This window comes from Bos mutus, chromosome 25 (assembly GCF_027580195.1).
Source record: "Bos mutus isolate GX-2022 chromosome 25, NWIPB_WYAK_1.1, whole genome shotgun sequence".
Classification (NCBI taxonomy): domain Eukaryota; kingdom Metazoa; phylum Chordata; class Mammalia; order Artiodactyla; family Bovidae; genus Bos; species Bos mutus.
In genome coordinates this window covers 22,335,562-22,361,854 of record NC_091641.1, presented here as the reverse complement: position 1 = coordinate 22,361,854, position 26,293 = coordinate 22,335,562, and the positions used below count along the sequence as shown (strand labels likewise).

The 26,293-nt window shown below is 38.4% G+C and overlaps 1 protein-coding gene across 1 annotated transcript; it reads left to right on the top strand.

Moving 5' to 3' along the window:
• UQCRC2 (ubiquinol-cytochrome c reductase core protein 2) lies at positions 1–26,270 on the top strand. The gene is made up of 14 exons (XM_005898130.3): positions 1–154; positions 3,437–3,520; positions 3,617–3,766; positions 4,826–4,890; positions 6,223–6,279; positions 6,503–6,627; positions 8,150–8,247; positions 9,844–9,901; positions 13,287–13,382; positions 13,705–13,904; positions 18,492–18,572; positions 20,400–20,476; positions 22,500–22,653; positions 26,003–26,270. The coding sequence occupies exons 1-14, from the start codon at positions 122–124 to the stop codon at positions 26,084–26,086; spliced, it is 1,362 nt and encodes a 453-aa protein (XP_005898192.1). The 5' UTR covers positions 1–121; the 3' UTR covers positions 26,087–26,270.
• The last annotated feature ends 23 nt before the right edge of the window (positions 26,271–26,293 follow it).

Sequence of the window (26,293 nt, the reverse complement as noted above, 5' to 3'; positions counted from 1 at the left end):
TCCCTCACGTAAGAGACGTGGGAAAGAGTGTCGCAGGGAAAGCTGGGCCACTGCCGCTGTCCGCCACCATCTTGCTTTCCTCTAAGGCGGCAGTGACCGAGGCTCAGAACAATCTTGAGCAATGAAGCTGTTAACCAGAGCCGGGTCCCTCTCGGTGAGCACAGCTGGCGGGCTTGGGGAAGGGTTGGAAAGCAGATGGTCAGCAAGGTCATACGGACCGGAGTTGCCTGGTTTGGGGCCCCTGGGCCCTGGGCTTCGTTCTGCCCTTCAGCAGAACCCTGGAGGCCAACTGGGCTCCAGGCTGGATGGGTCAGGCTTTGGAAGGCCCGCTCATGCTCTGAGCAGAGGAGACCTAATGCAGGAAAACGTGCAGAGAGAGAGGGGGCTTGAGAGCAGAGATGAAGCGACTCGGTGGAGACACCTTTGAAGGTCATTGCTGCACTTGCGTGCAGGTGAAGGAGACCATGAGATATGGGTCACAGGAGGCCGGTGTAGACCTAGTCCCCCATCCCTACCCTATCAGCTGCTGCCTGTTTCTTGGCACATCATGTAGCATCAGCTGTTCCAACTGTTAAGCGGGGTTATGAGTAAAATCATAAGGGAAAAAATGAGCTAATACCTGTATAGCGTTTTTCAGTGAACCTGGAACTTGATTGTTACTGTCGTGTCCTGGCTGCATAAAGTGTGCTTTTCTTGATCTTGTTTTAATATTATCCAGGAGAGGTTCTTGGCCTTCCCTTTAGAGCTTCTTAAGGCTCCTCCTCCTTGTCCGACTGACACATAGCTGTCACTTGGGGAAAACTCCAGTATCAGTGTTATATCATTGTGGACTGGTGGTTATCAAGAGGGGACAGTCTCAACCTCTGAGTTTAAAACAACTCTTCGAGGCCAATTTTGCCCCCAGGGGACATTTGGCAATATCTAGAGACGATTTTGGTTGTGACAACCTGAGGGCCGGAGGAGTGCTACTGCTGAACATCCACAGCAGAATTATCCAGCTCGAAATACCAAGAGAGCCTGGGTTGCTAAGTAACGTAGTAATCTACTAGAAGGTTGGAAAAACCAGGGAATGGAGTTTCCGGGAACTTAATATTTAAATAGATAAACTATGAATTATACAAATGACCATGATTTAGACTGTAATTCTCTTAGCCTTCTTAGCACCCCTAAACTAACCGGTGATTTTAATAACCCTTAGAGGGAAGTCCAGTTGGACTAGCCAAAGACCTCAAAACCTCCTCATTCATTCCATCCTCACCTTTCAGTAGAAAAAAGAACTCAAAGGTAACAGAGTTGAAGAGGACCAGTGTAAGCAAATTGCAGTAAGCTTGAAAGCAATTGTTGTTTCTACTTACAGCACTTACTTTACATAAGAATAAATGTATACATCTTTTGTTATTAAAACAGTAATTGTATGGACAGTTACTAGGATAATTCTTTGCAACAAGTTTGAATGGAACGAATTATAGAAAGTACATTATCAACAAAGTGTCACTGCTCAGGCACATTTGAGAGGAGAGCACCTAAATCTGCCTTAGCATCTGATGTGCCTACATATCTTAAATTTTTTACTTTCTGGAAAAATCAAAAGCTAGAATCACTAGTAGAGTTAACTGTACCACACCCAGCAAATGAAATTGATGATAATAAAGCAAAGCTAATTGTAATGTATAATTTGAAAGAGCTAAGGAAAGTTATGACCAACCTAGACAACATGTTGGAGAAGGCAGTGGCACCCCACTCCAGTACTCTTGCCTGGAAAATCCCATGGACAGAGGAGCCTGGTGGGCTGCAGTCCATGGGGTCGCTAAGAGTCAGACACGACTGAGCGACTTCACTTTCCCTTTTCACTTTCATGTATTGGAGAAGGAAATGGCAACCCACTCCAGTGTTCTTGCCTGGAGAATCCCAGGGACGGGGGAGCCTGGTGGGCTGCCGTCTATGGGGTCGCACAGAGTCAGACATGACTGATGCGACTTAGCGGCAGCAGCAGCAGACAATATATTAAAAAGCAGAGACATCACTTTGTCAACAAAGGTCCATCTAGTCAAGGCTATGGTTTTTCCAGTAGTCATGTATGGATGTGAGAATTAGACTATAAAGAAAGCTGAGCACAGAAGAATTGACGCTTCTGAACTGTGGTGTTGGAGAAGACTCTTGAAAGTCCCTTGGACTGCAAGGAGTCCATCCTAAAGGAGATCAGTCCTGAGTGTTCATTGGAAGGATTGATGTTGAAGCTGAAACTCCAATACTTTGGCCATCTGATGCATAGAGCTGACTCATTTGAAAAGACCCTGATATTAGGAAAGATTGAAGGGAGGAGGAAAAGGGTGGACGACCGAGGATGAGTTGGTTAGATGGCATCACCAACTCAATGGACAAGAGTTTGGGTAAACTTCAGTAGTCAGTGATGGACAGGGAGGCCTGGTGGTCATGTGGTCGCAGAGAGTCGGACACGACTGAGCGACTGAACTGAACTGAACAGCAAATGTAAACTAGGAACCAACTTTTCGATAGTACAGCATTGGAGCTGAATGCACAACCAGCAGCCCTCCTGGACAACATGAAGTAGGAACAATGCAGCCTCTGAGGGGCTCCTTGGGAAACTCAGGCAGCATGTTCATTTAATCCTGGGAGTACTAAGGTTTAATTCTCAACATCTCCACTAGTAACCTTATGATCCTTAGACATAATCAGAATTAATTCTGTGGTATTGTATATCATTCGCCAAAAAAAAAAGCTGAATAAAATTACACATTTTGGATCCATTATCTGACGTTTAAGAGGATCCCTTCCCATGGCTGCATATTACATTTTGAGAATCTGCTGTGGGTGTACCTATCGTTAATCTCAGGGTATATTAGTCAAAGAAGATTAAAAAAAAAACCTTTAGTTGTGTAGTCTTAATGTAGCACAAAAGAGAGTGAAGATACTATGGGAAATATTTGGGCGCTTGGATGAAGTTTTCTTTGATATGCTTTTTAAAGGTTACTAAAATGATTAAGGAAATGAAGTCGTATTGGAAAGTAGACTAAAAAGATGAGACTCTTTAGGCAGATAAGAGAAGCAGTAATGCTAAAATCTATAAAAAGGTATGAATGTGGCTATTCCACACTTTTCCAAAAAGTTCCAAAGCGTTAGAGCCTAGAAAGGACCACTTGGAGCTCTAATAAGGTAGTTAAAAGGTAAAAGAAAATGCAGTGAATCTTGATATAAGAAATGAACATGTTCAACTCAGCGTTCCTTCAAGCTATACAGATCAACAATAGAGATTGAAGAGTGGCATGGTAAACTGGTGGGTGAGTTAATAGGTTAATCAGCTGACTCCTCCCATGGAGTTTATTTACCACCGAACAGCCTCTATTGCTTGGGCCAACTCAGATACAATGCACTATTCTTTTGAGAAATGTAGTAACCTGTCTTTTTTTGTGTTTAGAGATTTTATTCCCTCAAAGTTGCTCCTAAAGTTAAAGCCACAGCAGCCCCTGCAGGAGTGCCTCCACATCCTCAGGACCTTGAGGTTAGTCCCCCTGAGTTACTCACTGGACACATACACGCCTTACTGTTCTTGGTAATATAAAGACATTAATCACATCCTGCTTTATCTTATATACAGTTTACCAGGTTACCAAATGGTTTAGTGATTGCTTCTCTCGAAAACTATGCTCCTGCATCAAGAATTGGTTTGTTCATTAAAGCAGGCAGCAGATATGAGAACTCCAACAATTTAGGAACTTCTCATTTGCTTCGTCTTGCATCCAGTTTGGTAAGCATCTTGACTACTTCCGTGTGTTTAGAAATCTGTGATATCTTGGTCCTACAGAAAAGAAGAACTAAAAGCAACACCCCTATGTTAGTTTCCTGGAGCTGCCATAACAAATTACTTCACACAGTCTGGCTTAAACACCAGGAGTTTATCCTGTCACAGTTTTAGAGGCTAGAAGTCAAAGTCATGGTGTCAGTAGAGCCATACTCCCTCTGAAGGCTCTAGGAAGAATCTTGCCTTTGTTTCTCCCACAGCTTCTGGTGGTTGCCAGCAGTCCTTTTCATTCCTTGGCTTGCGGCTGCATCATTCCAATATCTGCCCCTGATTTCACGTGGCCCTGTCTGTCTGTGTTTCTGTGTCCAAATATCCCTTTTACTGAAGGGCACACTTATCCAGCATGACCTCATTTTAAATATTTACATCTGCAAAGGCTATTTCCAAACAGGGTCACTTTTGTAGGTTCTTGGGTAGACATGAATTTTGGGCATGTTTTCAAATACAGTCCCCTAATATAGCGTGAAAAATCACAGGATACTTATCACAGGGAAGCAGTAAATTAGTGTCCATCCAGAGCATAAGAAATCAGTAAAAAGACAACATTTTTAGGATAGTGAGACACATGTACATCCATGGCTGACTCATGTCAACGTATGGCAAAAACCGCCACAATATTGTAAAGTAATTAGCCTCCAATTAAAATTAATTAATTTTTTAAAAAATAAAAGAATCATGTACCAAAAAAAGGACAAGATTTTTAATTTTTAAAAAGAAGTGCCAGAAATTGAAAATTATTTTTCCCATATGCAAATCTCTTTCACAATAGATTGATGAATCCAACAAGCATGTATTTGATAATTGAATTTTTATCTAAATACTTTATATAAAAATCTATACTTGTGCCTTTGGGTCAACTTTGTTGGGCATTTCTTAAAAAGAGGCAGTATTTTTAGTTAGTGTTCCTTTGAATTTAATGACAGACATTAGATTTTGACATAAAGTCATGTTTGGCAAACTTGGCATTAAAAAATACCAAAAATGGTTGTTTTTTTCTTTTCCAAGACTACAAAAGGAGCTTCATCTTTCAAGATAACCCGTGGAATTGAAGCAGTTGGTGGTAAATTAAGGTTTGTTAAAAATAAATAATCGGAAATAGTGAAAACACCATAAGATGATCAGTTGTAAAGGAACTTTTCTGTTATCAAAGTGGTTAACAGTTTCTTAAGGCACAAGAAGGAAAAGACTGATGAATTTGACTGCGTAAATGTAAAACATCTTTATGCCTGAAAGTAAAAATCTAAGTAACTAAAAGTAGGTATTTGTAACATATGTAATATGGAGAGGATTATTTGGAAAAATAAAGAACTGCAAATTAGGAAAACAACCAAAGAGTAAATGGATAGGAACAAAGATAGGAATAGGCTGTTCCCAGAAGAGCCCAGAAACAATGATCTTAAATCAACAGTTCAAAACCATTTTATACTGCTGGTGGGAGTATAAGTTGATACAGCTACTTAGGAAAGAATCAAGAAATATCAATTAATATTAAAAATGAGCATATTCTTCAACCTAACAGTTTTTAATCTACATGCACAAAGGAATTCTTTATATTGTGACTGGAAACAATCTAAATGCCTGTCTTTAAAGAGGTGGATAAGTAAAGTATGATACAATAATATGCTGGGACTACTACAGTTAGGAACGAACAGCAGTTAAGAGATGAATTCAGTCTGTATCAACATGGCAGACTTAACAAAATGTTTTTTGGAAAACAATTTTTAAGATTTTTTGAAGGTATGAGGAGGTTTTTAACAAAATAATATGTAACGCTTATAATTATGTTTGTCTCAAGTGGGAGAAAGTGTGAGAGCCTGGGAAGAATACAAAGAGATCTTCAACTTTAAAATTGCCTTTTTTAAGTTGTGGTAAAATACATATAGGATAAAATGTACCACCTTTAACATGTATAGTTCTGTAACAATAAGTGTCAGTGAGCAACCATCACCACCACCCATCTCCAGAATGTTTTCATCTTCCCCAGCCCAAACTCTGTAGCTATGAAACACCACCTTCCCTTCCCTCAGCCCCAGGCAAGCGGCATTCTGTGTTGTTCCCATGATTTTGACTACTCTAGGTACCTCATATCAGTGGAATCAAATAGTACGTGTTACCTTTTCATGACTGACTGACTTCACTGAGCAAAATGTTTTCAAGGTTTATCCAAGTGTAATATGTCAGGACTTTCTTCCTTTTTGTCAAGTTGAAATACTTAACTGTTTTCTTATTTAAGATTTTTTTAAATAGTTAAATCTTCAGTTGAGTGTGCATATTTTTGTTTACTATTACTTATACTTTTTGTACTTCAAAATATTTTTTCCAAAAGATTGATTTCATGAAGATATAAGAGAAAGCTTATTCTTCTGATTTAGATAATTCACTGTAATTTATTTTTGACTCAGCGTGACGTCAACAAGGGAAAACATGGCCTATACTGTGGAATGCCTGCGGGATGATGTGTGAGTACCTGTGTTTATTTAGAAGATCTGCTTTTAAAGAAGTACTTAGATGCTCAGTTCTACTCTTTTTTTTTTTTTTTTCAGTGTGGCATGACCTCTGATGTTGGTTTTGGATTGTTATTCACAAACTGCCTAAAGTTTAATAAAAAGCATTACAGTTATGTAGAATGGATGTTCGTTTTAAATTTTTGACTGGTAACTCTGAGCTTCATGTCTTCTGTAGTGATATTCTAATGGAGTTCCTGCTCAATGTCACCACAGCACCAGAATTTCGACGCTGGGAGGTAGCTGCCCTTCAGCCTCAGCTAAGGATTGACAAAGCTGTGGCTCTTCAGAATCCACAGGCTCGTAAGTGCACTTTTAGATTATATTCCATTGTTTCTAAGATACTGGGATTTCAAGAAAATCAATTTGTAGAGGAATAAAACTGCTGTTGAAATTCTTTTTCTCCTTGGGTTTGAAAATACGCTTTCCAAAAATTTGTCCACTTTTTAAAACATTGTTCATTTCTAAACATTTGTATTATTGATTATTTTTCATCATGTTAATATGTAAATTTATTACAGAATCCTAGGCCTTTCACCTGTGTTTTATGCCCATCCTCCCACCGCTGATTTTTTTTGTTGTTTTTTTATTGGTTGCACTGGATCTTCTGTGCTGTGCGCAGATTTTGTCTAGTTTGGGGGAGCGGGCTTCTCTTGCTGTGGAGCATGGGCTCCAGGCTCGCAGGTTCAGGAGTTGTGGCACACAGGCTTAGTTGCTCCTCAGCATGTGGAATCTTCCCAGACCAGGGATCAAACCCATGTACCCTGCATTGGCAGATGGATTCTTAGCACTGTGCCACCTGGGAAGTTCCCTGGTGTTTTTTGTTTTTTAACAGTCTTTTATTTTTAGTTGGAGGATAATTACTTTATAGTATTGTGGTGGTTTCTGCCTTAAATCAACATGAATCAGCCATATGTATATATATGTCCCCTCCCTCTTATACCTCCCTCCTTATCCCACCCCTCTAGGTTGTATCAGAGCACCCCCTGGTGTTTTTTAATGGTTGTTTTACTTACACCAAATCTGGCAGCAGTTTATTGCTGCTGCTGCTACTTTTACTGTTATATATTGCTGTTGTTGTTTAGCCAGCTCCCTTTTATTGGGTTTTTCCAAAGCAATCAGCTTAATTTAAAAAAAACCTTTTTGTATTCATGTTTGTGTTTATAGAATGTTTGGTTATATAATCTTGACAAGCATACCTGGCAGAACAAATCTGTAAGATAAAAAAAGCACCACTGATTCTCAGAAGTCAAGAACTTGTGGTAGGAGCAGAAACGTGCAGGTAGCCCACTGAGGTATAAGCAGGCGGTCAACTGCAGGGGCTCAGAATGGCACGGACTTCACTCACATGCAGGCCTGTCAAGTGTCTGGAACATAGTGAGTGCTTGGCTCCTGTTTGCTCATATTATATTTCATCGTGATAACTTTGTTACCCCAGGCCTTTGGTAAAAGAAATAGAATAGTAAAATTGTAGAAAAGATGACTTCTGTGTCCTGAGTAGCTTCCTTCCCCACTGGCAGCAGTGAGGCTCCAGCCCTCGTCCTTTGTGCCTGAACAGTTATTGTAGTCTCCTGGCTGGTGTCTCTCTGCCCTGGCGTGCCTCTTCAGGTGGATTCTGACATTTACAGGTTGCTATCAGAGAATCTTATTTTTCTCAGCACATTTGACTGGCAGAATTTTAGAAGTTGCTAGAGATTAAATGATAATAAATTTTCGATGCTTGAATGCGATGACCAAAGTTGTATAGTTGTTTTCGAGGCTCTCTACATGGTGTTGTCTTTATTTAAACAATGTTTCTGTAACTGCTTCTTTACTTATGTTACAGACGTCATTGAAAATTTGCATGCTGCCGCTTACAGAAATGCCTTGGCTAATTCCTTATATTGTCCTGATTATAGGATTGGAAAAGTGACACCAGTTGAGGTACTGATAAAACACCTTACATTTTTAAATGTGCTCATTTTCACATTAATTTGAATGTTCATCTACCACTCAGTTTTGTTTGCTAATTTTCTTGTCGTCTAATTTAAGAGAGTCTCTTGCTTGCTTTTTTTTCCATCACTTTGCTGCCTTTTTTTTTTTTTTTTTGGCTATACTACACAGCTTGTGGGAGCTTAGTTCCCCTACCAGGGATCAAACCCATGTCCCCTGCAGTAAAGAGCAGAGTCCTGAACCACCAGGAAATTGCCCATTCATCAACTTGCTTTTTGACTAAAATTCTGTCTGAACAGTTTTTGTGTATCTTTCAACTAAAAAAAAAAAAAAAGTGTTTATTATGAAAGGGGCAATTCCCTGGTGGGGAATTACAGAAATTTCAGAATTACATTCTGACCAGACATTTCATTCATTCATACTTTATGAATTCATTACAGAAATTTCATTCATAATTTATGAATAGGATGTATTAAAGGGTCCCATTTTTCAAAAAGTAAGGTGTGTGTAGACAAATACCAAGATATTAACCATGATTATCAAAGTTACTAGCATTTTTAAAATGTATCCCTAGGCTAAAGGAAATTCTAAAGAAATTGGTGCTGGAACACTTTAAGCAGAAGCAGCATTCAGTAGAAAAACATCACCAGGAAAAAATAAGAGTATGACTTTCCAAGATGGCTCAATAGATGGAGACAGCATTCGTTTTAGGGCACAAATTCTAAATAAACTGAGCTTCAGCAAGTCTAAACATTACTCAGGGAACCTTTTTAGCTGCCCCCCCCCCCCACCATGAATTTTTAACACCACAGATATACTGTATATCTGTTTATGCACTGTATATATATTTGTACTTTATATATAAAGGATTTTCTTTTTTTTTTTTCTTCCCCCAAGAAGTAATTTTCACTCTCTTGGGAGCAGTAGTATAGTTGAGAATGCATGTTTTAGCCCTACTTTTATATAAAGATTCCAAGATTTCACATTGAATCTACTGTATTAACCTATATTAGTAGGGAGACATTGATGAATTTTTTTTTAAGCTCCCAAAATAATTCTGTAATCATCCAGGTTGGAAACCCTGGTATAGACACTAACTTATTAGCAAAAAATATTCAAAGACAGGCAAGAGGAATATAGTGATATAACTGTTAGCTCTACTATAGAATGTTAACAGTGCTTTATTACTACCTGTATAAAGATGAACCTGATGTACTACTTAAACCACATTATAATAAAAATCATAAACTTAGTCCCATTTCAAGTTCAAGCCAATATGTGCTCTAATTTTTGTATGTTTTTTTTCATTAACAGCTTCACTGAGATGTAATTTACATACCATACAGTTCACCATTTAAAATGCACGATTCAGGTTTTTATTCTGTTCACAGAGTTACATAACCATCACCACATTCAGTTCTAGCAATGGTTTTTAAAAGCTCAATTTAATTCAGTACTAGGTAGTCCCTTATAGTTCATTACAGCAGCTTTTAAGCCTGTTTATTCTCTGCTAAACTGCACTTTGATATTTTTATAGTTCTTTATATTTATACCAGTATAACCAGATAAATGTTTTCACTTTCTCAGTTACATGACTATGTACAGAATCATTTTACAAGTGCAAGAATGGCTTTGATTGGACTTGGTAAGTTGGCAATTACCTGCATGTCAGTTTGCTTCTTTTAAGAGTAGTTCTTTTAACTCACAAACATAGAAAACAGACTTATGGTTGCCAAGGGGGAAGCACGGGAAAGGGTTGGTTTGGGAAGAGCAGATGCAACCTATTATGTATAGAATAGATAAACAGCAAGATCCTGTTATAGCACAGGAAGCTATATTCAATGAGAAGGTAGAATTATCCTTGAAACTGTAAAATCAGATACTATCATATGTAACTGTGTATATATACATCTTTTACAGTTATATCAATATCTAGATAACTTACAGTTCCATGTTTCTTGGCTCCCAGAGAAAGTGGTAGATAATCAGGAAATTCCCTGAGGTTGCTGACTTTTCCTTTTGTAATTGTTGGGGTAGTGAAGGGGACACCTTTCCAGTACATTGTAAGTCTATCACTATATTGGTAACCAGCCTCAATTTATAATATACTCCCTTGGGTATTTTCTTAAATTCTGATTACACAATTCTTTATGGTCTGTCTCATTTTAGAAAGTGGTTAATTGAAAAAAGAGAAACTAAGGTGCACTCCTAGTAGATGTTGCACTTATAGTTAAGAATAAAGATACTGTTTCACTGTCTCTGTATGAGTTACTTTAAAAAAGAGTAGTCCCTTAAGCTATAATTATGTGATTACTGGATTGAACAAAATTTGAGAACTTACCCTGTGTTAGGTCAGAAAGTCAGTATGTGATAGGATTTTTATATACATAATTTTAAAAATTTATTTGGCTGTGCTGGATCTTTGTTGCTGCACAGGCTTTTCTCTAGTTGCAGAGAGCGGGGGCTACTCTCTAGTGGCAGTGCACAGGCTTCTCGCTGTTGTGACTTCTCTTGTTGCAGAGCACAGGCTGTACGTGTGGCGTACAGTACAGTAGGTGTGGCCTACAGGCTTAGGAGCCCCGCAGCACTTGGGATCTTCCCAGATCAAGGATCAGTCCCAGACCTGTGTCTCCTGCATTCGCAGGCAGACTCTTTATCACTGAGCCACCAGGGAAACCCTGATAGGATTTTAATAGCTAGTCTTTCATGGAAACAACCTGAATGTCCACTGACAAATGAATGGATAAGGAAGATATGGTACATATATTCAATAGAATATTATTCAGCCATTAAAAAGAATCAAATAGTGCCACTTGCAGCAACATGAATGGATGTAAACATTACCATACTAAGTGAAGTAAGTCAGAAAGAGAAAAGTACCACATGATATCACTTATACATGGAATCTAAAATACAACACTAATGAACATATCTGTGAAACAGAAACAGACTCCTAGAGAACAGAATTGCACTTGCTGAGGGGTGTCGGGGAGGGAAGATGGGGAATTTGGGATTAGTAGATGCAGACTAGTATAGATAGAATGTATAAGCAACAAGGTCCTACTACATAGCACAGAGAACTATATTCAATTTCCTGTGATAAACCATAATGAAAAAGTATATGTATAACTGAATCACTTTCCTGTACAACAGAAATTAACACAACATTGTAAATCAGCTATACATCAATAAAATTTTTAAAATATCCCCAACACAGTTTTATAGCATATAAATAAATCCTCCACAACTCTGAAAAGAAAAAAGCTAGTCCTTTTTTTTAAGTACTAATTTTTAAATTCATTACAGTATTTGCAAAACCTATGACAAAGGGCAAATTTCTCTAAGCAAAGAGCTTTTTACAAAGAGCTTTTGTTTTAAGTACAGTTTAATAAAAAAATCGACAAAGGGATGAACAAACAGTTCATGCAGAAAGTGTGTTATGTGTGTATACAATTATTGTAAAAGATGTAATAACTAAGAAATTTTTAATCTGTTAAGTTGGCAAAAATTAAAAGATAGACACTACCCAGTATTAACCAAGGTATGGAAAAATAGGCACTCAAAAATTATTGGCAGGAGTGCAAACTGGTACATTTTTGGAGGTCTATTTTAAGAATTTATCGTTCAGAAATATTTTGATAAGTTTACAAAATACTTGCATGAGAATTTTGTTTGCAGTAGTTGGATTTTGTTCGTTTGTTTTATAAATAATAATTGAGTATAATTCACACTGTGTAAAATTCACCGTTCTGAAGTGTGCAGTTTGTGGGTTTTAGCATAGTCAGAGTTGTGCAGCTATTGCCACTGTCTAATCTCAGAACATTTTCATCATCCCCAGAAGAAACCCCGTACTCAGTAGCAGTCACTCCTCATTCCACCTCCTTGCATCTGACAACCGGCAGTCTACTTTCTCTCTGTAGAGAGCTGACTACTCTGGACATTTCATACAAAGAGAATTTTACAGTAATAGCCTCTGTAACTGACTGCTTTCACTTAGTCACTTAGCATAATGTGTTTAAGGTACATCCATATTATAGCATGTACCAATGTTCCATTCCCTTTTCTGGCTGAAAAATATTTCAATACCACATTTTGTTCATTCACCAGTTGGACATTTGGGTTGTTCTGCATGGTTTAGAGCTATTAAGAATATAAACATTCATGTGTAAGTTTTTTAACAAAATACCTTTTTCATTCTTTTGGGTGTGTACCTAGGAGTAGAATTGCTAGGATTAGGATATAGGATATCTCTCTATTTAACCCTTTGAAGAACTATGAAACTGTTTTCCAAAGCAGTTGAACCATTTTATTTTCCCACCAACAGTGTATAAGGATTCCAACTTCTCCACATCCTCACCAATATGTACTATCATATGTCTTAGGAAGTGGTATCCCATTGTAGTGATTGATAACATTGAACAACTTTTTTTATGCTTTTTGGCTGTTTTTGTGTCTCCTTTGGAGAAATGTTCATTCAAGTGCGTTGGCCAGTTTTTAATTGGGTTGTTTATTCTTCATTGTTGAGTTGTAAGAGTATTTTATATATTCTGGATACTAATCCTTACCAGATACATGATTTGCAAATATTTTTCCCATTTTGTGGAGTATCTCTTCGTTCCTTTTAAAAATGCCTCTTGATGCATATTGCAGTATTGTTTTAATAGCCAGTTATTAGAAACATGTCCATCAGGAAGAGATTGATTAAATAAATAATGGTACATCAGTATAATAGAATTCTTTATAACCATTACATGTTTGGTGTAGTCCACTCAGAAGTAAATTACAACAGACAAGTTAGAAACAGTATCAATAGAAGATACCATTTTAAAAATAAAAAGAATAATATTAGTATTTACATAAAAAAAGGTTCTAGATGAATACATAATAAAGCTGTAAATGCATATCTCTGTAAGAGCATTATAATATTTTAATTATATAATGAAGCATTTTTAAAATAGTAGGTATTCTACAATTGTGTTTTAGAAATTCTGGTTCTACAGTTTTTTGTTTGTTTGTTTCTACTGACATAGGTGTGAGTCATCCTGTCCTAAAGCAAGTTGCTGAACAGTTTCTTAACATAAGGGGTGGCCTTGGTTTATCTGGTGCAAAAGCCAAGTACCATGGAGGTAAGCATTTTGTTCTGTAAGGTTAGTTTACCAGGATGCCGCCTCTCCCCCACAATAGATATTGGAGTATAATAGGCCTGATTGTTTACTACCAAACAGTATCAATGTGGAAAGAGAGAGAATCATTGTGGAAAGTATCAATTGCTTGGGTATTATGTGTTAAGTATATTTGTGAATGTGTTGCGGGAAGGGCAGGGTAGCAAGGAGAGGACCAGGCCAGAGAAGAGCTTCATCTTAATGCAGTAATACTGTCTCATAGAGAGTATTGAAGAATAAAACCAAAAAATGGTTTCTTCCTTGCTCTTTCTTTACATGGCCCCAGGTGAAATTCGGGAACAGAATGGAGACAGTCTCGTCCATGCCGCTCTTGTAGCAGAGAGTGCAGCCATAGGAAGTGCAGAAGCAAACGCGTTCAGTGTTCTCCAGCACGTCCTCGGTGCTGGACCACACGTTAAGAGGGGCAGCAATGCCACCAGCTCTCTGTACCAGGCTGTTGCCAAGGGAGTTCACCAGCCATTTGATGTGAGTGAACAGTGAACATCTTTCTTTTGTTTTCAAAGGCTTAATGTTTACAATGTTGTCCTGGAAACTTGATCTTAGTATTAAACTGCTTTTAAAATTTAAGATGGCACAAAGAAAATCTTTGTAAAATTGAAGAGGCAGCCAGGCTTAATTTTAGTACCTTAGTGGGTCTATCAAAAACTTACTGTTATTCTAATATAAAAAGAATTGAATGCTTAAAAATTCCAAAAAATCCAAAATCCCCACTCTCTCTTGGAGTTTGCTCAACTTCATGTTCATGAACTTCATGTTCATGTCACCCTGCTTATTTAACTTACATGCAGAGTACATGATGAGAAACGCTGGGCTGGAAGAAGCACAAGCTGGAAGGAATCAAGATTGCCGGGAGAAATATCAATAACCTCAGATATGCAGGTGACACCACCCTTATGGCAGAAAGTGAAGAAGAACTAAAGAGCCTCTTGATGAAAGTGAAAAAGGAGAGTGGAAAAAATTGGCTTAAAACCCAATATTCAGAAAACTAAGATCATGGCATCCGGTCCCATCACTTCATGGCAAACAGATGGAGAAACAGTGGCTGACTATTTTTCTGGGCACCAAAATCACTGCAGATGGTGACTGCAGCCATGAAATTAAAAGACACTTACTCCGTGGAAGGAAAGTTATGACCACCCTAGACAGCATATTAAAAAGCAGAGACATCACTTTGTCAACAAAGGTCCGTCTAGTCAAGGCTATGGTTCTTCCAGTGGTCATGTATGGATGTGAGAGTTGGACTATAAGGAAAGCTGAGCACCGAAGAATTGATGCTTTTGAACTGTGATGTTGGAGAAGACTCTTGAGAGTCCTTTGGACCACAAGGAGATCCAACCAGTCCATCCTAAAGATCAGTCCTGGATGTTCACTGGAAGGACTCATGTTGAAGCTGAAACTAATACTTTGGCCACCTGATGCAAAGAGCTGACTCATTTGAAAAGACCCTGATACTGGGAAAGATTAAGGGCAGGAGGAGAAGGGGACGACAGAGGATGAGATGGTTGGATGGCATCACCAACTCAACAGACATGGGTTTGGGTGGACTCCGGGGTTGGTGATGGACAGGGAGGCCTGGTGTGCTGCGGTTCATGAGGTCACAGAGAGTCAGACGCTACTGAGAGACTGAACTGAACTGAATGTCCATTAAGTCAGTGGTTCTGCCTAACAGACTCATCCTCTGCTGCCCCCTTCTCCTTTTGCCTTCAATCTTTCCAAGCATCAGAATCTTTTCAGTTGTTCGCATCAGGTGGCCAAAGTATTGGAGCTTGAGCTCAGTTCAGTGAACTTAATCGGAGCTTAAGCTTCAGCAATAGTTTAGAATTGACTGGTTTGATCTCCTTGCAGTCCAAGGGACTCTCAAGAGTCTTCTCTAACACCACAGTTCAAAAACATCAATTCTTCGGCTCTCAGCCTTCTTTATGGTCCAACTCTCATATCCATATATGACTACAGGAAAAACAATAGCTTTGACTATATGGACCTTTGTCAGCAAAGTGATGTCTCCACTTTTTAATAGCTGTCTAGGTTTGTCTTAGTTTTCCTGCCCTGGGACAAGCATCTTACTTTCATGGCTTCAGTCACCGTCCACAGTGGTGTAAGAGCCCAAGAAAATAAAATCTGTCACTGCTTCTACTTTTTCCCCTTCTGTTTGCCATGAAGTGATGGGACTGGATCCTACGATCTCAGTTTTCTGGACATTGCGTTTTAAGCCAGTTTTTTCATCCTCCTCTTTCACCCTCATTCTGTTTGCTTTCTACCATTACAGTGGTATCTTCAGCTTGTGATATATCCAGACTGGCATTTCGCATGATGCACTCTGCATATAAGTAAAATAAGCAGGGTGACAATATATAGCCTTGGCTGCACTCCTTTCCCAATTTTGAACTAACATCAAAAAAAGGTGTCCTTTTCATCATAGGGGATTGGAATGCAAAAGTAGGGAGTCCAGAGATACCTAGAATAACATGCAAATTTGGCCTTGGAGTACAAAATGAAACAGGGCAAAGGCTAACAGAGTTGTGTCAAGAGAACACTTTAGTCATAGCAAACACCCTTTCTAGCAACACAAGAGAAGGCTCTTCACATGGACATCACTAGATGGTTAATACCAAAATCAGATTGATTATATTCTTTGCAGCCAAAGATGAAGAAGCTCTGTACAGTCAGCAAAAATAAGACCTAGAGCTGACTGTGGCTCAAATCATGAGCTCCTTATTGCAAAATTCAGGCTTAAATTGAAGACAATAGGGAAAACCACTGGCCATTCAGGTATGACCTAAATCAAATCCCCTATGATTACACAATGGAGGTGATAAATAGATTCAGAGGATTATATCTAGTAGACAGAGTGCCTGAAGAACTATGGATGTAGCTTTGTAACATTATATAGGAGGCAGTGACCAAAACTGTCCCAAAGAAAAAGAAATGCAGGAATGCAGCGTGGTGAGGAGGCTTTACAAATAGCTCAGCAAAGAAGAGAGTGAAAGGCAAGGGAGAAAGGGAAAGATGTACCCAAAACTGAATGCACAGTTCCAGAGAACAACGAGGAGAGAGATAAGAAGGCCTTCTTAAATGGACAATGAAATAGAGGAAAACACTAGAATGGAAAAGACCAGCAACCTCTTCAAGAAAATTGGAGATACTAAGTGAACATTTCATGCAAGAATGGATACCATAAAGGACAGAAACAGTGGACCTAACAGGAGTAGACGAGATAAAGAAGGGGTGGAAAGAATACACAGAAGAACTATACAATAAAGGTCTTAATGACTGGATAATCATGATGGTGTGGCTATTCACCTAGAGCTGTACATCCTGGAATGTGAAGTCAAGTGGGCTTTAGGAGGCATTACTACTACAAACAAAGGTAGTAGAGGTGAAGGAACTCAGCTGAGCTTTTAAAATCCTAAAAGATGATGCTGTTAAAGTGCCGTACTCAATGATATCTTTAAAAAGTAACACAAAATTGTAGGGTTAAGTATTGTTCATAATTTCAGCAACAGCGCATGGCACAGGTAGGTTATGCTTTAGTAAGTCTTTGGCCTTTTGACATTTAACAGTGGAAATTAAATCAGTCTTCTCTTTTTATCCTTCCTTTTAATACTTGAGTGGTTGTGTCAAACTTTTATTTTTAAGCAGAGGAGCCTTTTTAATCCAATTCCATTTCCCACCTGCAATGCCCAACACAAAAGCTTTTGCTTTTAAAAAGTAGAAGGCTTACTTGACAGTGAAACCCTTGGAATCTTCTAAACAGAGCCTTAGGGGTCCATGGAGCACAGTTTTCAAACCATTATCTTAAATTAGTCCTAAATTAGAGTTCCTCCAAATGGTCTTTCTTCCAGTCTGTGGTCTACTCTGTTTTCTTTTTTTCATGCTTTACTCTTTTCTATTGAACATTAATGATGCTTTAGATAGTTGGAGTTTAACCCAGTGACATAATTTAACAGGAATTCCTACTTTAGAATTTGGCCAGAAATTTGGAGAATGACTAGGTTAGTCTCAGAATTGTAATTAAACTTCAAGTGATTGAAGTGCATATCTTTGTGTGCTTCATATGGACCAGACCCATGGTTTTCAAACTTCACCTGGAATATAGTTTAAAATTCAGGCTCCCAGACTTCATCCATAGTGATCTGAGTGAGTGGATCTGTTGTGGGAACCTGAAAGTGTGTGTTTTATAACAACTCAAGTGATCCTTGGACTTCCCATGTGTCGCTACTGGTGAAGAACCCACCTCCCAAAGCATGAGGTGCAAGAGATGTGGTTTTGATCCCTGGGTCCAGAAGATCCCCTGGAATAGGAAATGGCAACGCACTCCATTATTCTTGCCTAGAAAATTTCCATGGACAGAGCAGCCTGGCGGGCTACAATCCATGAGGTTGCAAAGAGTCAGATACAGCTGGGCACACAGTACTCAGACACACATGAGTGCTCCTTAGGTTATTGGTCCACATAAACACTGAAAAGCACTTTACTAGGATGTCATATCCGCCTCAAGGAGCTTAACACTCTACTCGGACTACACACAGAAATACCCCTGTTTGCCAGAGGCTAAACTTCTTACTCCCCTGGACACCTGCTACTAAGCAGAAAAAAATTTCTAACCCTTTGACTTTCGTCTGTAGAAAAAGTAAAAGTGAATTGGTGAAAAGGAAGTCACCACCAACAGCAGAGGGAAGAAAACATGTTTGTCTAATATCAAGGACCATGATCTGCATCACTCAGCTGTACTGAATCTATAGTAGTAATGTAGTAATGTTTACAGGTTACTGTTTGCATTAACCCTTAATCATCAAAAGGTTAGAAAATACCAAGGAAAATGAGCAATCCATTTTAGAAAAAGTTAAATGAGAAAAGTTAAAACCATTATAGTTCTGAAAAAGGTAACCTGTGTACAGAACACTTCAGTCCTTAATAGAACCAGTTACGTGAAATATTAATTCATCTCTTTGCTTATACTGTGAAGGTACATATTTTTTCTAGACAACCTTAGGAAAACTGTACTGTTTTACCTGGTAGAGTGACATATAGTAAAGTTTCATTATATTTCAGGTTTCTGCTTTTAATGCCAGTTACTCAGACTCTGGACTCTTTGGGTTCTACACTATCTCACAAGCTGCATCTGCTGGAGACGTAAGTTGCAAACTGAAAAATTCTCACAAGATTTTTTTCTCCTGTTAACATTTTTTTAGTAAAAATATAGAATGTTCGAATACATCTCTGTCTAGTGTAATATCATTAAAGTGTTATCTGCTATGGAAGAAAGTTAAAAATGGAAAATGTATATACTAATCCTTCCGGGAAAGAGGGAGGAAATGCTTCCTTGGTATTTTGGTTCTGTGTGGACATGTGGCATTAAGTTACCTCTAGGGTATCTAAATGGAGAACTCAAGTGAGGTCAAGGCAAAGATGTATACTGGGCGTCCTCAACAGAAAAAGTGTGTTGAAATCAGGGTTACATATGAAAGTTGGTAGAAGAAGAAAACTGAAGGTCAAGCTAGGGGAAATGGCCAAGAAAAAAAAAAAAAGAGAAACTGGTATATTTGGAGACCAAGAAAGAGACTGGTTAACAATCTTTTGATCTACTCTATATTAACGTCCCTTTAGTTACCACAGGGAAGTCCGGTAGTTTTAGCAAACTTGGACAGTATCAGTTTTTACAAGACTGTTGGAAGTGAACTAAAATTTACAATATTAAGAAATGAATGAGAAGAAATAAATGCAAAGTTGGTGCAGGTATAGGGGAGTGGGTGGGGTTTTAGTAGAGTTTACTCTGAGAGATTAAGTAGGAAGAGACAGATATTCATACTGAAAGGAAAGAAATTGGAGTGAATATAGGAGGTAGGAAATTATAGGTGGATTAAATCTATAGAAGCAAGAGCAAGCAGGATCCAAAGTATAAATAGACATTTTATCCTTGGACATAAAGGCTGTTGGGAGAACAGGATGTCAGAGATGAGGAAGTAGATCCCTGGTGCGGTAGGAAGCTAAATCATGTTTTGAGAATAAGAGAAAGAAGGAGTTTAAAGAAAGTAAGAGGTTGGGGACAGATGAGTGCCTAGATGCACACAGAATGAGCAGAGCAGCGGATTCATAGTATAGTCAGATGGCTAGCCTCATGGAAAAATGGAGGAGGCAAGCTGTAGGGTTGATCCCAGGTTGGAATCTTGCAAAGTAGACTGGTCAGAAGTATGAAGAGGTGGCAGGAAGTTGGAAACACTGGTAGGAGTGGCTGAAAGGATAATTCATGGATTTAGGCTAAAGAAGTAAACCCAGAGGGACATGATAGATTGAAAGTGGACAAATCAAGGAACTAGAGATGTTGGCAAAAATGGAAGATATGGAGAGCATATTAAAGACAGGCCAGAGGTCTTGGAATTGAGGATTTCAGTTCAGGTCTGGGGTATGGCTATGGAAATAGGTAGCTCACTTGGAGGGTAAAGTAAGTTTACAGACCCCGAATGATGCCACGGTTGGGATGGAGCAAATCATGGGCCAGGTTTATTATACCCACTCACATCACTAGAACTTGATTCCTTCATGACCCCAGCATTCCAGGCATGGACAGTCTTTACAGATTGGCTCCTTACGGTTTACTGCTTTCTTCTTAGTGAATAGTAAGAGAAAGCAATATTAATTACATGATACTTTGAGAGCCTGGGGAACTTTAAAAGGTGCTTATTCTTCATAAGCAATTATAAATCCCTGAGTTTTCTTTTCCTAAACCCTACTGCCATCCTCTGCCCCCTGCCCCTTAATGTTTATAAGAAGCTTGGCTACTTGGATATTGTACAAACAGCTACTTTTATCGGAAGTGTAAGCAGCACCTAGTGACTTAGGAATTCCAGAGGGACACAACGATTTCCATCTTGTGTTTCTGCCTCATAGAGGAGCATCTGGAATACTGCAGGAGACTCTGGCACTGATCAAAGATGACCAGCTTTTACTTCTCTATCCTAGGTTATAAAGGCTGCTTATAACCAAGTAAAAACAATTGCTCAAGGAAACCTTTCTAATCCAGATGTCCAAGCTGCCAAGTAAGTTTCAATATTAACTTTCAATTATTTGCAAGTTGTATTTTTTTCTAGGTACAATACTATTGTAACAAAGGTACAATAGGATTGAAAAGTATAAAAAAGTATTTAAAGGAGAGGGAAATATATTCCTACCACCTAGAGATATAGTTGTTAACATTTTGAATATCTTCCTCACCATTTTTAGACATAATTGTTAATACTGCATATATAGTTGTTAATAAATAATTAACATATATAGTTGTTAATAATTATCTATCGTTACTAACCAATGATTTCTCTTTATAATGCTGTTTTCATTTATTCAGATTACTGAATTAATTGGTATGTCAGAATATACTTGTTGACAGTTGGAAATTGTAAACTATAAAGGATATCTTTAGCCTTAAAAAAATTTCGTATTTCACATTACTTTTTGGTATAGATTTGCAATTGAGCCAAGAGTTATAAATATTATAATGAAAGGCTCTGCATTAAAATATATGTTTGTGTTTATATATTTTGCAATCACAGTATTAAAAGGTTGTACCAGTTTATAATCACATCATCAGGAGTGCCTGTTACACCATAACCACTAGCAGCTTTATTTTTTCCTCTTTACTGATTTGATAGACAAAAAAAGATACCTGTTTAAAAAACTGCAACATCCATCTATTTGGTGATTTTTAAATCCTACTGTCTTCACTGTGCTAACAGCGAGTGCTAACAACAAACACCTGTTAACTCAGTACCTCCGGGAGTTTCTCTAAAAGAGACAAACTGTGGACAGAGTTACAAATCAGCTTGCATTTTCATACAGGATATTAAAACATTTAAATTTGACTTCATCCATTTAGGACAAATCAAAACGTGAATCCTAAAACTCAGGCAGTCTTTTAGTATTCAAAGATCATTTAGTATTGTCCACAAAGGAAGTTATGATGGTGAATTACAACCTAGGAGGGAACAACCTTTTACCATTTCTCTTCTCATTAGTACTATTACATTTTTCATACTGTACACACTGAAAAGTGCATCTCTGAAGTAAGTACAACACACTTTATTAAATGTTGTATACATGGAACCAGGGACTGATAGGGTGCAGCTCCACATGACTGCCTCAGAAACACATGCTTACAACAAACTGAAACACTGGATAAACTCAGGAAAAGTCTGTTTCAAGTCTTAATTTATTTAAGAAAATGTATTTTCTTAATAAGTGTAGAATTTTGGTTATTAATGCCAAGTTCTGTTTCTTTGCTGCCATTTTGATGGAGTTTATACGTTTTTGGTAAGGTTCTTAGTCCTCCTGTATTGAAAGAGAGAAAGTGAGGTGTCATTGCTGAAGGGACAAACTAATAATCTCTTGGTAAAGTTTACTGCAGGTAAAATCTTTTTTCAGTTAAGCTGACAGTGTGATAAAATTGCTACATTAAATTGTAATTATATTTAAATGGAGGTCTTGCTACAGAGTTTGAGTTAAATAACTCAAGTGCCTTATTGAACACCAGTTTCTTTCTGGGATAATTATGAATTGGATTTTATTTCAAATTGATGCTTTTGTGCCCATATTTAAGCTATAGGAGCTTATAAAGACCTATATTCTCCTTCCCCACTTGTTCTGTCCTCAATGAGACAAATCCCAGTCCACAGCATTCTGCTAAAGGGACAATGAGAAGACTAAACAGGTATTTTCTTTAGTAGAGATGTCTAATATCACCAAAAGTGTATCAGGAAGCTAGAATTCCTTCAGTAATCAAGACTTCACACTAAAATATTTTTAACTAGATCTGAGTTCTAATCTAAAAGCAAAATGCATTCTGTTGGGTTTTTAGTATAATCTTATAATGACAGCTTTCAAAATGATAATGTAAATAATAAAATAGTTGGTAAACTGAAGAAAGGGAATGAAGATCTTTAGCACTCTTAAAGTTTCAAAGCTGTTAGTTTGCATATTTACTCCAACATGTTTAAGGATTTAGGAACATACTTTAACTTGCTCCATAAAACTGCCTTCTGCCTTACTTACACACCTTTCACTGGACAGGAACAAGCTGAAAGCTGGGTACCTGATGTCAGTGGAGTCTTCTGAGGGTTTCCTGGATGAAGTTGGGTCCCAGGCTCTAGCTGCTGGTTCATACACGCCGCCATCCACAGTCCTTCAGCAGATTGATGCAGTAGCTGACGCTGATGTCATAAATGTAAGCAAATGAAAATCTGTTTAACACACATAACTTGTCCTTAATGATGCCATTTCAGAAGGAATGCATAAGGCCTGTATATGCTATTCTCAGGGTATTTGGTATCTGTCTGCCTGGTGTGGAGGCAGAGGCTCAGTCCCATCAGATCTGCAAATAGCTTCCTTGTCAACTCAGGAAGTCTGTGTATCTTCCTCATTCAACTAATAGTTTACCATTAGGTTAAACTGTTTTAAATTTTTAAAGGTCAAGAGTGAAATATTGGCAGTTTCATACCACTGAACCTAATTGTCAAGTTTGGTATTTTTCCTCCTCACTCTGAAATAAACTTTCTATCCTGCCAACCCTTCACAGTCCACCATCTCAAGATTTTCTTTAGTCTTCTCAGCCTAAGACATTCTCCTGCCCTTGTTCTATTTTTTTCTTTTATTTTTCACTTATTGTTTCCTATAAAATTGACCAGTTTTGAGGGCAAGGACTATGTGTTATACCTCTTTGTATTCCCTACTATACCTAACAAGTACATGAACTATAATATGAACCCTAAATCAGTCCTTTCTGTATTAAAAATGCCAACTCCCCTTTCATGTCACAATCTCAACCATCTTCTCACCAAGGGGTCTATCCTTGTGGATAGAAAAAAAAATGAAGGCTGTTGGAAGATAGCAGTCCTGACTTGATTTCACTTGGCGCCTAAGTTCATCATTGTTGTTGTTGTTGTTCAATCACTCGGTTGTGTCTGACTGTGACCCCGTGAACTGCAACACGCCAGGCTTCTCTGTCCTTCACCATCTCCTGGAGGTTGCTCAAACTCATGTCCACTGAGTCAGTGATGCCATCCAACCATCTCATCGTCTGCTGTCCCCTTCTCCTTCTGCCTTCAATCTTTGCCGGCATCAGGGTTTTTCAAATGAGTCAGCTCTTTGCATCAGGTAGCCAAAGTAATTGGAGTTTCAGCTTCAGCATCAGTCCTTCCAAAGAATATTCAGGATTGATTTCTTTTCGGATTGACTGGTTTGATCTCCTTGCAGTCCAAGGGACTCTCAAAAGTCTTCTCCAATACCACTGTTCAAAAGCATCAACTCTTCAGCACTCAGCCTTCTTTATGGTCCCACTCTCACATCCATACGTGACTACTGGAGAAACCATAGCTTTGACTATACGAAACATTGTTGGCAATTGTCTGTGCTTTTTAATACACTTTCTAAGTTTGTCATAGTTTTTCTTTCAAGGAGCAAGCATCTTTTAATTTCATGTCTGCAGTCACCATCTGCAGTAATTCTGGAGCCCAAGAAAATAAAGTCTGTCACTGTTTTCATTGTCTGCCCATCTATCTGCCATTAGTGATGGGATGGGACCAGATGCCGTGATCTTAGTCTTTTGAATGTTGAGTTTTAAGCCAGCTTTTTCACTCTCCTCTTTCACCTTCATCAGGAAGCTCTTTAGTTCTTCTTCCCTTTCTGCCATAAGGGTGATGTCATCTGCATACCTGAGATTATTGATATTTCTGCCGGCAGTCTTGATTCCAGCTTGTGCTTCATCCAGCTTGGCATTTTGCATGATATACTCTGCATAGAAGTTAAATAAGCAGGGTGACGATATACAGCCTATGTACTCCTTTCCCAATCTGGAACCAGTCCATTGTTTAATGTCTAGTTCTAACTGTTGCTTCTTGACCTGCATACAAGTTTCAAAGGAGGCAGGTAAGGTGGCCTGGTATTCCCATCTCTTTAAGGATTTTCCACAGTTTGTTGTGCACACAGAGTTAAAGGCTCTGGCATAGTATAATGAAGCAGAAGTAGATGTTTTTCTGGAATTCTCTGGCTTTTTCTGTGATCCAACAGATGTTGGCAATTTGATCTCTGGTTCCTCTGCCCTTTCTAAATCCAGCTTGAACATCTCAAAGTTCTTGGTTCACATACTGTTGAAGCCTAGCTTGGAGAATTTTGAGCATTACTTTGCTAGCATGTGAGATGAGTGCAATTGTGTGATAGTTTGAACATTCTTTGGCATTTCTTTTCTTTGGAAGTGGAATGAAAATTGACTTTTTCCAGTCCTGTGGCCACTGCTGAGTTTTCCAAATTTGCTGGCATATTGAGTGCAGCACTTTCACAGCATCATCTTTTAGGATTTGAAATAGCTCAGCTGGAACTCCATCATCTCCACTAGCTTTGCCCCTAGTAATGCTTCCTAAGGCCCACTTGACTTTGCACTCTAGGATGTCTGGCTCTAGCTGAGTGATCACACCATCATGGGTTATCTGGGTCATGAAGATCTTTTTTGTATAGTTCTTTGTATTCTTGCCGCCTCTTCTTAATATCCTCTGCTTCTGTTAGGTCCACACCATTTCTGTCCTTTATTGTGCCTGTCTTTGCATGAAATGTTCCCTTGTTATCTCTAATTTTCTTGAAGAGAGCTCTAGTCTTTCCCATTCTATTGTTTTCCTCTCTCTCTTTGCATTAATCATTGAGGAAGTCTTTCTTATCTCTCCTTGCTATTCTTTGGAACTCTGCATTCAGATGGATATATCTTTCCTTTTCTCCTTTGCCTTTCGCTTCTCTTCCTTTCTCAGCTATTTATAAGGCCTCTTCAGACAACCATTTTGCCATTTTGCATTTCTTTTTCTGGAGGATAGTTTTGATCACCACCTCCTGTGCAGTGTTACAAACCTTCGTCCATAGTTCTTCAGGCACTCTGTGTATCAGATCTAATCCCTTGAATCTATTTGTCACTTCCACTGCATAATTGTAAGGGATTTGATTTAGGTCATACCTGAATGGCCTAGTGGTTTTCCCTACTTTTCTTCAGTTTAAGTCTGAATTTTGCAATAAGGAGTTCATGATCTGAGCCACAGTCAGCTCCAAGTCTTGTTTTTGCTGACTGTATGGAGCCTTCATCATTGTATACTCTTCCAAATGGTTGTCCTTGTCTTATATACTGTACTGTCATGAGTCCAACCCAGCTGCCTCCAACACCATCTTTATTTAAAAAGCTGATCTGAGTACCTGAGTACTTCCTGGTACTGCACTTGACGTAAACTAACAGACTTTGGACTCTAAAGCAGTGGCATAAAGAACACTAGGATATAGTGTAACTTTGACAAGTTAACAATCAGTGTATTGTCATTGACTCAGACTATTTGCCATTGTAATACAGACACAGAGGCGGACAGCTGTGCTCCAGGAGACTACCCTATTTTGCAGTGTCAGAAATTCCTTTTCCCTCTTTAACAGCTGTCATCATTAGAGCATTACGCTTGCTCAGTCACATAAAGGATGAAATATTCAGAGTAACAGAAGTTTGTCTATTTGCTTATTTGTATTAACTTTCTTTCTTTCTTTCTGTCTTAAAGGCTGCAAAGAAGTTTGTTTCTGGCCGGAAGTCAATGGCAGCAAGTGGAAATTTGGGGCATACACCTTTCATGGATGAGTTGTAATACTGAATCCCATATTGCAGGAAAGAACTGAACGTTTTGTGAACCCATAGCAGCAAATAACATGAAAGTGAAAAGTCCTAATGTAACATTTATCTTTTCTTCCAGTGAGAGGAAATATAAAGCATAAATATAGGTAATTGTTCCCAACTGACCTAAAGTCAATAAAGCATTCTATTTAAATGTTTTTCTTGCATTTTTGCTAATCAG